General features: G+C 28.5%; 2 protein-coding genes across 4 annotated transcripts; one reads left to right on the forward strand and one right to left on the reverse strand.

Annotated features, from left to right (window-relative positions):
- Positions 1 to 4,307: 4,307 nt before the first annotated feature.
- On the forward strand, positions 4,308 to 5,532 carry LOC112687781. Its single transcript, XM_025560710.1, has 3 exons — positions 4,308 to 4,764; positions 4,833 to 5,315; positions 5,408 to 5,532. Exons 1-2 carry the CDS (start codon positions 4,372 to 4,374, stop codon positions 4,890 to 4,892), a joined length of 453 nt encoding a protein of 150 aa, XP_025416495.1. The 5' UTR covers positions 4,308 to 4,371; the 3' UTR covers positions 4,893 to 5,315; positions 5,408 to 5,532.
- Positions 5,533 to 7,837: 2,305 nt separating this feature from the next.
- Positions 7,838 to 16,181, reverse strand: LOC112687780 (arf-GAP with Rho-GAP domain, ANK repeat and PH domain-containing protein 1). 3 transcript variants are annotated; one of them, XM_025560707.1, is made up of 12 exons: positions 15,815 to 16,181; positions 11,386 to 12,834; positions 11,145 to 11,328; positions 10,947 to 11,064; positions 10,411 to 10,632; positions 9,940 to 10,343; positions 9,622 to 9,864; positions 9,317 to 9,562; positions 8,643 to 8,762; positions 8,500 to 8,582; positions 8,218 to 8,259; positions 8,013 to 8,151 (listed from the first exon to the last, which is right to left on the reverse strand). In XM_025560707.1, exons 2-12 carry the CDS (start codon positions 12,825 to 12,827, stop codon positions 8,013 to 8,015), a joined length of 3,243 nt encoding a protein of 1,080 aa, XP_025416492.1. In that variant the 5' UTR covers positions 12,828 to 12,834; positions 15,815 to 16,181. The 3 variants fall into 3 exon arrangements, with proteins under 3 accessions (XP_025416494.1, XP_025416492.1, XP_025416493.1); XM_025560708.1 differs by lacking the exon at positions 15,815 to 16,181 and adding an exon at positions 15,703 to 15,806; XM_025560709.1 differs by lacking the exon at positions 15,815 to 16,181 and having other exon boundaries at positions 7,838 to 8,151; positions 11,386 to 12,827.
- Between the last annotated feature and the right edge of the window lie 1,552 nt (positions 16,182 to 17,733).

The following is a 17,733-nucleotide window of genomic DNA, read 5'->3' on the forward strand; positions in this document are numbered from 1 at the left end:
GGTAAGGCGTCTGTCAAAGATAAGACCAAGATACTTTACTTCTGTTGAGTGAGGAATGATGATGTTGTTGATTGTTACAGCTGGACAGTTTAGAGGTCTGAGTGAGAAAGTCACAAAAGAGGACTTGGATTCATTGATTTTGATTTTCCAGTTGGTGAACCACTGTGAGAGAGAATTTAAGTGAGTTTGTAGTTGATGAGATGCAGTGGTATGGTCAGAAGAGACTGATAATAGGGCAGTATCATCAGCATATGTTCCAACCAGAGTATTTTCAGATGTAGGCAGGTCCGACGTATATATGGTGTATAAGAAAGGAGCAATATCGCTGCCTTGAGGGACACCAGCAAATATGGGATATTGTTTTGAGTGTTGTAAGTTATGGCGAACATTAAAAGAGCGGTTGGCAAGATAAGATTTAAGTATTAGGTATAAAGGGGCTGGAAAAATATTTTTTAGTTTGAAAAGGAGACCGTCGTGCCAGACAGTATCAAATGCTTTCGCGACGTCCAGAAAGACACCGGCGCAATATTTTTTGGTTTCAAGTGCAGCGGAGATAGTGTCCGCAACCCTGTGGAGTTGATGAGTTGTGGCATGGTGAGCACGAAAGCCAAACTGGAAGTTTGGAATGCTGTTTTTGGATTGTGCTATGGTGATGATTCGCTTGAGAATGATTTTTTCCAGGATTTTGCCCAGAACTGGTAACAAGCTGATGGGCCTGTACGAGGAGGGGTTTTCGGGAGGCTTTTGAGGTTTGAGAACAGTGACAATAACAGATGCTTTCCAGGTGGTTGGGAAATAAGATAACCGAAGGGCAGCATTATAAATATGAGTAAGATGAACGATCGCTTTCAGAGGTAGGTTTTTGACGACTTTGTTAGAGATGAGGTCATGACCTGGCGATTTGTTGTTTGCCAGTTTTTTTATAATACCCACTAGTTCCGCTGGGGAAGTAGGTTTTGTAGGTAGGGCAATAGGAATAGTTGACTGAAGAGACTCCATGACTATTGACATGTGTGGTGCTGGTGTAGGAATCATATGAGGTTTGAAAACGCCCAATAATTCTTCAGCGAGGATATCTGCTTTTTCTTTGTCTGTAGAAGCAAGTGAGTTGTCCGCTCGACGGAGAGGAGGAGGGGAATCCTTAATTCGTAGTAATGACTTTGTCTTGCGCCAGAGAGATCCATTTGTAAAAGAAAGGTTTTGTAGGTGGTTTTTGTAGAGATTGGCTTTATGTGTTTTTAGTAGGGCCTTAAGTTTATTGGAAATAGAATTGTATTTTGTCTTATCTACTGGGTAATGAGTTTGTTGCCATTTTGATCTGGCTCTGCGTTTTTCTGCAATAAGATGTCTTAGTTCCGGTGGTAGGTTGGGTGCTTGAGAATAAGGTGGGCGCTGGGTTGATGCATCCTTGGCAGAGATTTGAATAAGATCAGAGAGTTTGGCGATAGAATGGTCGATATCAGAAGGTGATTTTAATTTGGTGTTAAGATTAATTTTGTTTGAAACGGTGGCTCTGAATTCATTCCAATTTGTAGTACCAGGAGTAATGGTTGGTCTATTTTGCTTCACATTGGGTTGGGCATTGATGAGAAGTAATACAGGTGTATGATCAGAAGCTGGATCGTTTAGGTTGACGACTTCAGTGGAAAAGTGGTTAGGGAGATTAGTGATAAAAAAGTCAAGGGTATCAGGGTGACGGTTGCCATGTGATGGCCAATAGGTTGGAGAGCACGGCGCTAACACCTTGAGGTGATTAAGCGAGATGAAGTTGTATAGAGCACGACCCCTGGTGTTGGTGGAGCAGCTCCAAGTTTGGTATTTTGCGTTAAAGTCAGCACCGATAACGTAGGTGAAGCTTAGAGTTTGGGAGAGGCCAATCAGTTCAGCCGAAGGGAAGGTTCTTCCTGGAGGGAAATAGCAAGAGGAAATGGAAATAGGTATAGAGTTTATTTTGATTGATATGCTAGCTGCTTGTATGTATGAAGACATATATGGTGGGAGAGGGAGATGGTCGATTTTATTTGAAATGAGTAGAGCAGCACCTCCGTGTGCAGTACCATCTGGGTGGTCAGCTCTGACAATATCGTATCCGAATATCTTGAGTGAAGAAGCTTTAGTCAGGTGAGTTTCTGTAATGAGTGCAATCTGAACTTTTTTTTCATTGAGGACTAATTGTAGTTCATTTAAGTGTTGTGTGATGCCGTTTGCGTTCCATAGGAATATGGTGAGTGGTTGAGCATTATTTGTTGACATTTTTAATAAGTTTATCAATGACTGTGGTGAGAAGTGATATGAGAGGGTTAATTAGTGCCTTGAATTCATTTATGAATGAGGAGAGTTGAGCAGCAATATTTTGGTTTTGGGTAGAGTTTTGATCTTGAGCGTGAGAAGATGGGTTCTGAGGTAATGATGGAAAATTTTGAGAGTAGTCTGGGTGCGTATGTTCGTGGATGTTCGAGGTAGTTGGTTGACTTGGAGGAGAACTTTTGTTTGAGATTCTTTTGGTGGGATTCACTAATAATTTTTTTTTAAGGTCAAGGTGAATTTGACAACCTTTAAAGTTGGCAGGGTGATTGCCACTGCATAAAGCACATTTGGCTGGGGAGGTACGATCTTTAGTGCAGGATGCTGACTCATGATGCTCGCCACAGCGAACGCAGCGAGGAGAGTGATGGCAATAACTGCGTGTGTGGCCGTAGTCCTGACAACGGTGGCATTGCGGAATTTCATTTTTTGGATGAGGAGGTTCAACTTTAACTTTTGTGTAACACAGTGAAGTTATTTTAAAAATGTCGGCGTTTGTTGGACTGGGTTCAAGATCGATGAAGAAGATTGGTAGGGGAGTTTTGGTTAACTTGTGAGTTACAGGCGTTATATTTCTGGTGACAAATCCTTTGTTAAAAAGTTCCTGTGTAATAAAAGAGGTATCAGTGGTGTGGCGCAGATTTCTGATTGCGACCCGATATGCTTTTTCCTCTTTTAGTTGAAAGGAGTGAAATGAGACATTATTAATCTTGAGGTATTTAACGACTGTTCTATAAGATTCAGGGCTATATGTTTGGAGTTTAAGTCCTTTGGTAGAGCTTTTACAATCAAAGCCGGTAGCATCAGTTAATTCGATGATTTTTGCGCAGAAGTTGTTGTAATTTAATTGATCTTGAATAAAGATAGGAGGTGGTTTTGAAGTTTTGTTTTCAGTATTTTCTTCGTTAGTGACAGTTGAATCCATTGGATCATCAACGGTAGGAGGAGCAATCGGAGAAAAACGATTTTCAGAAATAAAAATGCTTTTGTCGGGTGCTTTTTTAGCAACAGGAGATGCGTTATTTGGAGATCTGACGTGTTTAGATAATGGCGGGACTGTTTGCCAGCCGGATTCGTTGTCAGAGAGGTCAGAGGGGGAATTGCCACCTGTTTGGTCATTTAATAGCTGTTTACTGATAATTAACGGCGGAATAGAGTTCTTTGCAGATTTATTGTTATTAATTATTAATTGAGGTTTTTTGGTGATAGGAGTAGATGGACGACGAGAGTTACTCATAATGATGTAGATAAAATATATTTTGGGTTGGCCTTGGGTAGTGTTTAAATAAATTATACATTACCGGCGGTAGAGGTACCGCGACGAGCGCTGATTACGAAGACGTACAAAAACAACACGCTAACGAGAGCTGATAAAGCGGTGCGCGAGACAATAACGTGTGGACTGTACGACGTCTAAACACGAACTGAATTCTCCTTATAAAATCAAAAACACTTAATGAATTTAAAACAATGTTAACTGAAATTTTAGTAATTGCATCTTCAGAATTTGATGGTAATATAGAAGGTACAAAATATTACACTTCGTCAGAAAAATTCAGAGAAAATATTTTAAAACAAATCAAAAATGTTGATTTCAAAGAAAATATAATTTCAGATGACCAAGAAATAGTTGAAGAAAATGAAGATATTCAAAATAATGTTCAATGTCTTAATAATATTTCAAATAATATGGATACATTTATTAAAATTATTAAAGAACGTGTAGCAGTTCTCTCTGATACACGTGGTGATCGTTTGAATGGGTACTTTTTACCTGGCTTATGTGCTTCTCTTTTTCGGATTACCAAAGATTTTCCTCTCTGGACAAACATAATGGCTAGATAATATAAATCAAAGTATGAAACGGCCACTTGAGCACCAGTTGAAGGATATTTTTCTCATTCCAAAAATGAATTGAGACAATCACTTAACACCATAGACCGTTTTGTTGGTTCACATTTATTATCGATAGAAGGAGAATTAAAAATGGCCAGATCATTACAAGTTAACAAAATTCAAGATTATAAATCAAAAAATAATTTTAGATCAAACAACAGTAGTACTGATATGATATATGGTAATGAAACAAATAAGGAAATTTATATAAATAGCGATATAAGTAATGATGTTGAATCGGAATTTTATAGTGATGATGATATTTCTATCAATTCAGATAAATCTGATTTAAATATAATGATAACAGATGAACACAAGAAAATTGGAGAAATAAAGCAGACCAACCTATCAAAATTAAAAAAAAAAATAATAAATTCCAAACGATTATCAAAATATACAAGTCCATGTTCAGATATTCGTCGTGTACTAAACACTTCAGGATTACGATCAACTTCATTATCAGTGATATTAAACGGAAATCTTTTACCCGCTGTTAAAGTAAATAAAGAAAAAATTCTGATATTTAACACGTGTGCTTTTGATTCGCTTTTAGTAGCAAAAACAGTAAGTTACATCGATAGCAAAAGTTATAAGTTATATATTGATAATAATAAAATGAATCCTTTTATAAGATTATGCAAAGATGTAGCTCTTCATGGATCAACAAGCATTACTTATCAACAACGAGGTAATTTGCTGCTAGAAAGTGGATTTTTTAAAAAGTCACCAGTAGAATCCGGAACCTCAATGTTGGACGCAAATATCAATATTATATCTTTAAGTAACAAGCTTCTTTCTGATATACCTAGCAGTATACAAACATTGGAATGTACCATTTGTAATACAAAAACCGTATTTCATGATGCAACAATAATACTCAACGAATTGTTCAATAGTAGTGGACACTTAGAAGATATAAATAAATATTTAAATAAATATATTACGGAAAAAAAAGAAAAATGGTGTCCAAACAGCAAAAAAATAAGTAGAAATTCCATATGAGTGTTGCAGGAACATATTTTATTGGAAACAGACGTATTTAAATGTAATACGATAAATGAAAATAAAATCTTAGTCAATGATATAACATCAAAGTTGTTTATTGGAAAAGAAAAGTAAATATTTAGATGTTAATAATAACTATTTATATATATATTTTAGGAGGTAATTTATTATATACTAATATTATAAATAATTTATTATTTAGGTTTTCACTACAGTCAACAATTTCATACATTGGAGATTCAGATGTAAAAAACATGGGCCACTACGTAACACACTGCAAACGTGTCAAAGGTTATTGGGAAATACATAATAACTTGGTAAAAAAAAGAACAATATATAAGTGTACAGAATCCAAATAAGTAAAACCACATCTATTATTTTATATAAAAATTCGAACGAGACCTTGAATTTAATTCGGGTTTTTTTTTACAGCGTATAGGACTTATAAATACATATGTTTTTGATAAATTCTAATTTTTAACTTTTTTTATTTGTGCACGCGCAGTAAAATAAAAATTTCTTAAATAGGAACCACCATTTTTGACACAGGATTTGGTTTGCTCTATTTTTTTTTGAGTAACTTTGATCTTTAAAGTTTTTTGATATGTTCAAAATTGACATTTTTAAGGCGGTCGAAAATTTTAAATTAGGTGATTCGTATTTATCGCATATTTCAAAGGATTTTCCAAAAGTTGCTCAAAAAAAATAGAGCAAACCAAATCCAGTGTCAAAAATGGTGGTTCCTATTATAAGAAATTTTTATTTTACTGCGCATGCGCAGATAAAAAAAGTTAAAAATTAGAATTTATCAAAAACATATGTACTTATAAGTCCTTTACCCTGTAAAAAAAATCCCGAATGAAATTAAAGGTCTTGCGTTTGAAATATTTCCTGTTATCTTTAAAATTGAACACACGGTATTTATATACATACTATTCTGACAATTTTCTTTAAAATCTAGTTATTGAAATGTTTGAGTTTACTATGTTATTTAATATATTTATATACAAAATTATTATATTTTATAATGTTTATTTTTTACTGTGATGAATTTATTAAGAACTTTTTTATTATTTATCAACTTTTTTTATCACTTACAGCTCAATAAGGTGTATTGATCAGGTGGGTTGACCCTATTTATAAATGTTTTCAAAATTTGATTTATACTAAAATATAAATTGATATAAAAGTGCATTATGTATTATTTATTCTTCATAAAGGTCACATGATTTCAAAAACGGTTGAATAGAATAACACTTTATTTCTAAAAAAAAATTATTTAGTATTACAAATTTTAATTTCAATCATGTAAACATTTAACACACATGTATTTATTCAATTTTAAATGATTTTGAATTATAAAGGTCGATGATATTATTCAAATTTTCTAAGTTGTGAAAGTTTAAAGTTATAAATGTTTATTTTACATTTTTTTTCACTGAGAATACTAGTATTCAATATTGCATAGTAGTTTTTAATAATAATTATATTCTGTGATTTTTATCTATTCTTAATCATATTGGTTTTTATAACAATTAAAATATTATTGACATTTTACATTTCAAATTATTTAAATTGTTATATTTTACAATGTTTCTTGAATTTAAGTATATCAGTAAAAAACAGCTTAATAAATATCATTTTTAAATTTTAAATCGTATATTTATATTTTAAACATTATGTTTCCAAAATACCTTACAAAAATAAAAAATAAAATAATTATTGTTATTAGTTAATACTAAGGTAAGTCTCTGGTCAGTAAATAGTATCGACTGATGTGCATAAGCTTTATAAATATATAATTTACATATTTATATAATAATCATACAATTTCTTAAATAATAAACTAATAAAAAAATACATCTTAAATTAACCCTACCAGTACAATTATGTTATTAGGAAAATATATATTCTAGATGTAGTTAATATAATAATAATTTAAATTAATTGTAATTAATCACCAAACTAAAATAAATACATTTTAAATGGTAAAAATTCTTATTTATAATTATTAATTTTTTTTAAAAATTGTAAAACCAAAAATATAATATGTTTGATTTTAATAATCTATACTTAAATTGTAATTATCACATTAATAGCACCATGATTATTAAACTTAACTAAATTCTAAACAGAGCTAATTGAATATTTTTTGTTACAACAGAATATTACAAAATATCATGCAATTTAATTGTTTACTACATCAAAAATACTTTTTAAAGTTGATATAAAAAATAATTACGCAAATAGATATAATCGTAATTTTGTATTTCAAACAAAGATAGGATTTAATATATGCAAAAATTATGAACAAAAGATGTACACTTTAAAACTTAACAAACCAAATGGAACAGTTCACTAACAATTCATGGTAAATTTTGATAAAAAAAAACCAATTTAGAATTAGACTAGTATGAATTCCATAAATGGCAAGAACATTTATATTAATAAAAATATCTGTTCAGACTTCAGGGATGTTAAAAGTATTTGTGAATATAAATGAGATCATTGTTGTTATAGCTAAATTATGAACAATTATTTTCATATTATTTAATATAATAATTGATTTAATTCATTAAATCATTACAAACAAATTAATTTTATAAAATGTAATTTAAAATAATAATTCCCAAAATTGAACTTTTCAATACATGAATATAAGTTATAAATAAAACATTGGTATAAAGAAAATATCTGATTTGTATAAAATTAATTTAATAACCCCAATTAGAGTATTACTTTAACATTATGCCTATAATAGTTAAGTAAAATTATATTTGAATATTAAATACCTAGAAAAAATTATTTTAATAATCTAGTAAATTCACAGTCACCGGAGGAGAAATATTATCAACTCCATATTCAGCTAATAACATTGCAGCCATGCAACGCAAATGATCTTCTTTAGTAGTACCAGCAATTGACCAACCAAAATTATCTTTCACTCTAAACAAAAATTATTTGAGAGTTAATTGAATACTATAAGTTATGCATTGATTATATTTTACTCACTCTTTTGGAAGATCATTCTTTAAAATAAATGTTATACACCATCTAAAAAATGAAATATATTAAATATAAATTGTCTGAAAAGTAATTATTGACATTTAAAATTACATTAAAAAGAAACAAATAATTTTCAAAATAATTGTTTAAAAAGTACTGATAAAATTAATAAAATTCCATATACCTTTAAATCCATAGTAAAGTTAATTAGACAAATTTCACTACTATTTTACTCAAAATAAATTAGCTTCTGTTCAATTGAACATTTTAAATTTTTTTAGTATTTACCTAGTATGAGGATTTCTTTTGGATTCAAATCCAATATACCAAATTACATCTTTGATATACCATTCATGTAATGTCGATGATCCCTTAAATTAAATAAAAGTTAGTAAAGCAAAATATTAGAAAAATTCAAATATAAAAATTACAGATTTATCTTTGTAACATGTTAATTTTCCATCACTTATTTCAAATAAATAGGATTTAAATGATTTGCTCTTTTGTTCTGCAAATTTCAATTCTGCACAAAAAGTTACGGGTTCTTTGGCCTATAAAGATATAAATAGTCCACATTTTATGAATAAATTTATGGTGCCATATTATCAGTAGCGTACACAGGATTTTTTTTTTAGGGGGGGGGATTGCTATTAATAATTTACTATAATAATTAATGTTGTACGTAATGTTACATTAACATTAACCCTATAGGAATATATTGTTAAACATTGTATAAAAAAGTATATACTATTTATATCTGTACATGGAAAATAAATCCCTAATATGATATTATTTGTTATTATTCTGTATACTTTAAACTTCTTAATTTACCATGAACAGTTTATAAGATCAACGAAAACTAAATGAAAACTGTTATCTTGTTATAATAGAATAATATATGCATAATTGTGTAATTTTATAAATGTAATGTCATTCTTGTTTGTAAACTCATTTGTATAATTTAGTTATGTAAAATTAAAATGTAATGAAGGAAGACATTTCGAGAGGTGTTATGACCTCAACCCCCCCCCCCCTGTGTGCCACTGCATAGTACACTATATAGATATACAATATACACAAATGTGTCATGGACTTAGTTACTTACAAATGGCATTATTTCAATAAGTAAAGAATTTGGTTGGAGACAAACAATATAATTGTCTTTTCTAAACTTTACATCCCAATAAGCCCATAACAGAACTATATCTAATAAACATTCTGAATGATGAATTGGACGAATCATTGCTCCATTACATACTACCTCTTGTAAGCCAAGTAAATATCCTCCACTAGCTCCCATTTTATTAGCAAGTTCACTGCAAACCATAAAGGCAGTTTTACCTGGACTTAACTAAAAAACAAAAATTCTAAGCAAATTAATTAATAACTTTTATAATAATACAAGCTTACAGTGACATTGACACAGTTTTCACTATCTTTTGAACCAAGATAAATCCAAATTTTTAAATCTCCAGAAGGTTTTGATGGTTGAGGTATATTACCATTTGATAAATTATATTGTTTTAATGCTTCTAAGATTCTATCTTCTCGTATTGTTTCATCATCTTCCACATAAAATAATTTAGGATATAAAAGTATAAGATCATTTATTACTTCAGATTCTATTTTTGACCAGTTAAGTGAATCACTGTCCTAAAATTTCAAATGAAAAAATTTAATATTAACTTATACTTTATTATACGACTAATAATAATTGCTTTGATTTACTTCAATATGCATCAAAGTAGGACCCCAAATAGATGCTAAATTTTGCACAGTCATTAAATTTTTATCACTCTGAAGTTGAATATAATATAGGTGACTTAGAAGTGTACGCACAGTAACAAAATTAATAGCTGGTAGTCGTTCTAACAAAGTTCTATAAAGTATAACTTTTTCATCTTCTGAACAATTGCATTTTGCAGCATTACATATATGAGTATGAAGTTCAGTGGTAAATACAGATTCTGGCAAATCCCTAAAAAATCTTTTCAATACACTAGCCACATCATATACTGAATACTCTTGAGGACTTAATTGAACAGCCCAAGCATCTTTTCTGAATGCAGATAAGAGTTTAGTAGCATTAGAACATGAACCACTTCTTCTGTAAACACCTTCTGATAAGCATCCTGTAAAAAAAAAAATTGAAATAATTTAATTTTAACTGATTATAGCATTCCATATTATAATACATACCATGAGCGTAAATGAATTTAACACATTTTTCAACAATGACTGGAATTTGATCTTTACTTAATTGCTGATCTTTTAAATGTGGACCTGTATTCACAGTTTCTGCTTTTATAATATGTTGCCATTTTAAAATTTCTGAATCTTCGTCAAATTTCAAATAAATTGACCTTGTAATACAATCTATGACTAACACAGATACTTCTAATTCTTTATCTTCTTGAATCGCTGAAATTTCACATAAAATAAAATACATAAATATAAGAAATCTCACATTTGATAAAAGTAATTAAAGATCTATTTCAATCTACTTTTGTACTTAGGTTTTTTTAAACGTATTATAACAATGATCAATAAATGAAAAAGAAAAGTTTAACACATTAAATTTATTCTTATGAAAACTTGTATATGATATACTTTTTTATATTCTAATTTAAGAAAAATGCGTATTAACATACATAAGAAAAACCAAGAAGTTTAATTAAAAATTATTTCTATTACTAGGTAGACTTAAAGTTTAATTCTAAAAAAGATTTACTAACCTACATTTCTGACTTTTCTTAAATCAATAATTTCTGGTCCAAATGTTTGTTTAGCATAAGCAAATACTCTGTTGTACAGCAGTAACCAAGCTAGTTTCCATTCACCATTTATGCCTTCCTATAAACATATTATATTTAAAGTAGTAAAAAAAAAATAAAAAATCATTCTAATTATAACTGTTATACAAATATTTATACTTTCAATGAAGCATAACCAGCTCTACTGAATTCAGAAGACATTTTAAGTGGAAATAAATTTGTTGTTGATCCTAAGAATTTCTGCATCCACACTGATCGTTCAGTAGTACACATAGCTCCAAACAAAATTGATTGAGGACGAGACATGAATTTCACTATAAAACAAAATATATCTTCACCGTCCCTGAAAGAAATTTAAATATAAATAATAAAATAAAAATAAATTAAGAAATAGGTTTACTTTTGTTTAGATTCATTAACTATTTGAATGCTTAATATTGAAGCCAATGAAATTAAATTTGTCATTTCATTTTTATTGGTTGAATACTTAAGTTGACCACCAGCAATTTGACACCATTTTTTTTCAAGATCTTTATTTTTTTCGTCAACACTTACGAACAAAACCCCACTGTGAAAGATATTAGAATTTTCTATTGATACAAAATCTTTTTCTTCTGGTTTAAGTATTGATTTCATTTTTCGAACTGAACCTGTTGATCCATCAGCTACTTTTTTTAAAGTACGTTTCATACTAAGCCAACTTTTTAATGAATTTTTTCTTGGTTTTTCTTCAAATGTAGGATCGACTTTTATTTCTTCTTTTAAATCTATACTATTATCTATTTCATCATCAGTATGTAACACTACTGGATTGGAAAATTCTTCAATCGAATCTGTTCGGATTGGAGGATCAGGAACAGCATACAAATCTTCATTTATATTTTCAAGATTTACAACACTTGTAGATTCAGTAGTACTGTAATGAGATGAATATAATATTTCATCAATTTCTTGTAATAATAAGCATTCTTCTTCTACTTCTTTTTCTTCTTTTTTCAATACATTACCAAAAGAACTTTGTAAAGGGTCAAATTGTAGAACTACTGATTTTGTATTATTAGAAAAGTCTTCATTATTTAATAAATAAGTTGGTTCAATACTTTCATAAATATCTGATTTTCCATTCTTAGACTCATTTTTAATATTACTTGTATTATTAATGTTGACACTTCCCTCATTTATTGGATTCCAGTTTTCATATGAGGAAGTAGCTTGTGATTTTTTTTGTCCAATTGTGATAAGTTCATAAATGTTTTCGGTTGAATATGATCCACATTGGCTACTGCAATTACTTGAGTTTGGTATCTTATCGTACAATAAATCTTGAGGCAAAGGAGGTGGAGGAAAATTTGGAGGTTGTGAACAACAGAAGTCTGATTCTGAATAATAATTACTAAATGATCGTTCAGAATTACTATCTGATGGAATTGGAGAATCGAAACTTAACGAAGAAAATATGTCGTTGTCAATTGGAGATTCAGTTACATCTTGTTTGAAATCTTCAGACGTTTGACTAACTGTATGTTGTCGTGCAGGTCTAGGCAAGAGGCTGCGAAATGATTTTTCAATGCAAATGCTCATACTTCTAGTACTTTCGATGACAGACTTTTTTCGTTCTTGAACATTTTCAGATGCCATTTTTATTTCTGGTTTAATATGTTTTTCAAACATAATGTTTATTTCTTTAAAAGTTGAAGATGTTGAACTTGAGCCATCTTTCAAAACACTAGTATTTGTGTTTACATTTTTGCGCGGTAATGGTACTGGTGGTTTTTTTTTCATCCATTTACTAGCGACACTATTCCTTGGAGGTGGCAATGGACGATAGTCTGAATTCTCCATGACTCATCTAAAAATTAAAAACAACTATTAAAATCACGTGTAAATAAATTCAAAGAATGCTAATTTTAAACTATAATTAGTGTTATTACTATGGAATGTACAAATTTAAATTAGATAAAATTACACAAAAAAAAAAAATTATATTAAAATAAAAATAATAATAATAACAAAATTCTTTGGTTAGATAAAAACTATAGAATGTAAATATAATTACAAAATTAATATTTTAACACATATGGCTATGAATTATGTTTAATAATTATTTACAATTATATAGGAATGTTAATTATTGTTATAAAATCTAAGTGTTATTAAAATTACATACTGCTCAAAACAAAATTAAAAAAAATAATTCATAATAATAGTGATAGAAAAAATCAAAAGAGAAAGAATGATAAATTATATAAGATATTGAAATTCATAACATTATAAACATTTTGATTTTTACCAAAAATGAAAGTTTTTTAATTATAATTATGAATGATATGATATAAAAGTAGGAGAATTTTTAATTATTGTTATAAAAGGTTTAACAGCAATTTAGCCATTTAACTACTATTAAAAACCAATTGAATATTGCAGTATATTTTGATTTCCTAGAAAATATTAAAAATCAAATTAAATTAATTTTATTAGGTTATGCACTTTATTTTCTTTTTAAATTTAAATCTAGTAACTAAGAAAGTAGTTTTATTAGGAAAAATCATGTTTTTAAATTATTATTAATTATGTATTTTATAATCTGTTATACCTGTACAAGTAACATAAAATCAAGTTGCTATAACTCGGCCAATTTTTAACTTAGAAAAGAATTTCAACCACTAAAATTCATTAAAGAATACAGAAAACAATAATTTGTGGTTAAAAATAGGTCATGTTATTTAAAAAAAAAAGTTTTTGTGCGCATGCTCGAAAATTGATTGTGACAAATATAGTCTAATTATCTGAAAATGTGTATTAGTGTTTATTAGTAAGCCAAAAAAGCAGAATTGAAATATATGAAGTCTGCACAAAGTTGTTGAGTGTTTCCAATTACCATGATCACACTGAATAACATTCATTTTTCTTCCGTAAATTCAAAAATTTAATGATAATTAAAATATTAAGTAAGCAAAAAACATTTATCCCAGTTTAATAAATAACAATAAATATTTAGTAACTAACTTAAAGTATATAATTTACATAATTAAATAAAAAGTCACGATGTCTTATATTATTAATTTATTAATGTCTTAAATTAATATTTATTAATAAAAATATAAACTATTACCATTAAATTATGATCTGTAGTTATTAAATCTATTATTATTTTATAGTTATATTTTAATTATTTGTTTTAATGTCAATATTTGTTATATTATAATAAGAATTAAAATTCAAAGGCAAATTAAATATAAAAAAAAAGGATTCAAATTATGTAGAGATGTGATAATTATGATTTATTAAATAAATAACATATTTCAAAATAATTTTTACACATTAACGTAATTTTTTTAAATATGAATAGATAATCTATTGAGGTTAAAAATATTTAAGCTCATTTTTTGATAAATTTATAACTTTATTAAAAAAAAAGTATATTATAAATACAACATGTTACATACCTATATACATAAATTTAAAATTTATTTAATTTGCTTAAAAATAAAAATATTACATTTAATACTATGCTAAGTTCATATGTTAAAGTATAACAGTTTATTTTAAATAACTAGTCCTATAATGTGGCTATTAGTTAATTTAAAAATATGCAGGTGCACATACTACATAAAAGTAGTTATAATTCAAGGACATCTAAATACATAAGGAATATATTTAGAAATATTGTTTTATTCTTTGCGTAAAGTATTTATAATTTAAATGTAACAGCTTTGAGAAAACAAATTAAACTTTTATTATTGTTAAGTATAAAATATTTTTCAGAATTTATGTAATACTTTGGGGAAGTATTAGTCATAACAATATATGCATATATACTATAGTAATAAATTACTCTATTAAGAAGACAATGTTTTACAACAGCTATATTGTTGTATTTATACAATGTACAATACTTATACAATTTATAATAATTTATAATAAGCATGCTTACAATATCACTATTTTGATTAAAATGTAAATATTTCAACTTAAAATTATTAAACTAAATATGATTAATAAATAAAATATACCCTAGCTACTATAAATTATTTTAAATATTTGTTTAAAAATAAATGAAGATAACGGGGAATGACATTCAAAAAAGACCCTTTTAAAATCATTTCAATAACATTATTTTTTGAACTTATAGGACACCTATTAGTATACAAAAGTAGTGACCATACAAGTCATACAATGTCTACCTAAATTTGATTACTTATGAAATATAAAATGTAAATGTCATTATTTTTTTAAATAAAATATTAGTTAAATAACTATTAATTATTTTTTATCTTAATATGTAAATACAAAATTGAATATAAATATTATAATCTATTACATATTAATTTATGGAAGACATATATGTGAGTAAGTACTAAACAGAGCTAAAACAAATTATTTAAGCTGTGAGCCGTTTAAAAATAAAGAATATTAGATGAAATATACAAGTTAATTTCATATGGTTATTGATCTCTATTCTTAATGTAATGAATAAAAATACACAGTGTTTTATAGCTTTGTTGGCTAATAAGTAGTAACAAATGCACCTATTAATAATTGTATCCCTGACATATAATTTGAATAATAATTTATGTTAAACACAACGGTAGTCAGAGTTATTATAATAGTGGAATTAAAGCCAATAACATGTAGTATGTACTATCAGTTAAATTACTAAATAAAAACTAAAACCGTAATCGTTGTTATTAATACATATAATAATTGTTATAATTACATTATCAAAAATGTATTGAAATGTCAATTGTTTCGCCGGAATGTTTACTTTTTCTCAAAATTATTTTCAAATGTTAACGCGTAGTAATATTCGTATACATTATGATATTTACCTCGATCGTCATGTGCTGTTTGCTGCCGATAATTACTAATGGAATGTAGAACGTTCAATGTAATGCAAAGAATTGAACAAAACGAAACAAAACATTGACAACATATGATAATATGATAGGAATTATTATTATTATTATTACTCTGGTTCATGTTATCATCAACACCATTCACCACCACAACGAAGCGTGCACTAACGTAGCATTCTCGTGGCGTGGAACTCGCAGCGCACAGTTAGTCGGCTCTACGCGTCACTTGTTGATCGCACCTCGTTTCGAGTGCGTGATTATGACGTGTTTGCCACTGTTGTAGTCACATTAGTCACTACTGTAAAATCGTCTTGTGAAGAACGTTGAACCGTGACTCGTGCGCAACACGGCCGCAGCACCGAACATCATATGATGATAAAATATTTATCGTCGTACGTCCTCACGGTATTTGCGTGCTCTCGGTTTACTTGTTGTGGCGTGAACAAGATTTCGAACGGCAACATTGGTGTTGATAAAAAATAATCGAAACGATTAGGTATGATACGTGGAGGTGTATCGATTAAGGAAATTGGAAGAACCAAAAAAATTTTTCATTCGTTCGAAATTTTTTTATTCTTATATTCATTATTATTCTAAACATGCTTTAAAAATAAATAAATAAATAAATAAATAATAGGCATCAGGCAACAGTTAGGTCATGTGATACCTTCGTAGTTTGGATCACGTTGTGGAGCTGAAAGGGAAGATTCGCTTCATTCCAACAAAAAGAAGAAAACGGTATTTTTATGTTAATAATGGGAAAAAATTATTTAACTTGATATACTCGGCACCTAACTACAGTTTAAAGAACTCATTTTTTGTTCTAAAATCAGATGCGAAAATGTAATCGAACAGTTTTCAGGATGTCTATAGATTTCCTTTTTCTGGGAATAGACATTCCGACCATCGTCATAATTAGCTGAGTTGCACTCGGAACCTAGAAATTATTGATAACATAACGTAATTTTTACTCAATTACCATATTCTTTTGTTAAGGGAAAAATTGTACATACGTATATTTGGTATCTTTTTGTTTATAAATCATTGTTCAAACTTTTCTTTTATCCCGGGTCAAAAAGACACAGTCACGTATTAAACAATAAGTAAGTATGATTTTTTTTTTATCTGTGTAGCAAAACTTGAAAATATTTGTAGGTTTTTTAATGATAATGATCAAAAATATCAGGATCGAAAATCAATGAATGCCAACAAATATCTGAACAGCTGACTTATCAGTGAAAATATGTTCTATCGATGACTGCATTTACGATTATCGACAGTAGGAGGAAAACAAGCAAAAATTCAATAGAAAAAGGCTTCAAATCAAAATAATTGGCACTTTTAAAACAAAAATAGACAACTATATATAAATTTTCAAATCGGTTTAACTTTTATATAATGATAACGAGGTATATTATTAGTAAAAATGTTTGTAAAAGATCCTCAATGGGGTAAGTTAACCTCCCCCTTCCCCACCCACTTGCGCAAGGACATGCAAACATTTATTTGGAAAAAATGAATGCCAAAGTAACATAATATAATAATTTAATCAACTGAAATTCATTTGATTACAATATATTTTTTTTCAATAGATATAATTTACAAGTGGTAGTGCACTTAACGGAAGCTAAATTCTAGTTAGCATCCCGTAATTCATGATTATAGCTGATTCAATCCCTCCGTATTTAATACATACAAATATTGAACATTAATCTTGGGACGAACTTATAAACGAACTTTGCAAATCTTCTAAGTCTATCAGACATTTAAGCCAGAACGGGTCACGGTCAATTCCACGTACTCTTGAAAATACTTTCATTTATATTAATTTTTTGCACGCACGAATTACATTTAACTTAACGACGGATAGGATTTCGTTTCAGCCAGGATGA

This window comes from Sipha flava, unplaced genomic scaffold, assembly GCF_003268045.1.
Source record: "Sipha flava isolate LNK unplaced genomic scaffold, YSA_version1 36111_pilon_pilon, whole genome shotgun sequence".
NCBI lineage: Eukaryota > Metazoa > Arthropoda > Insecta > Hemiptera > Aphididae > Sipha > Sipha flava.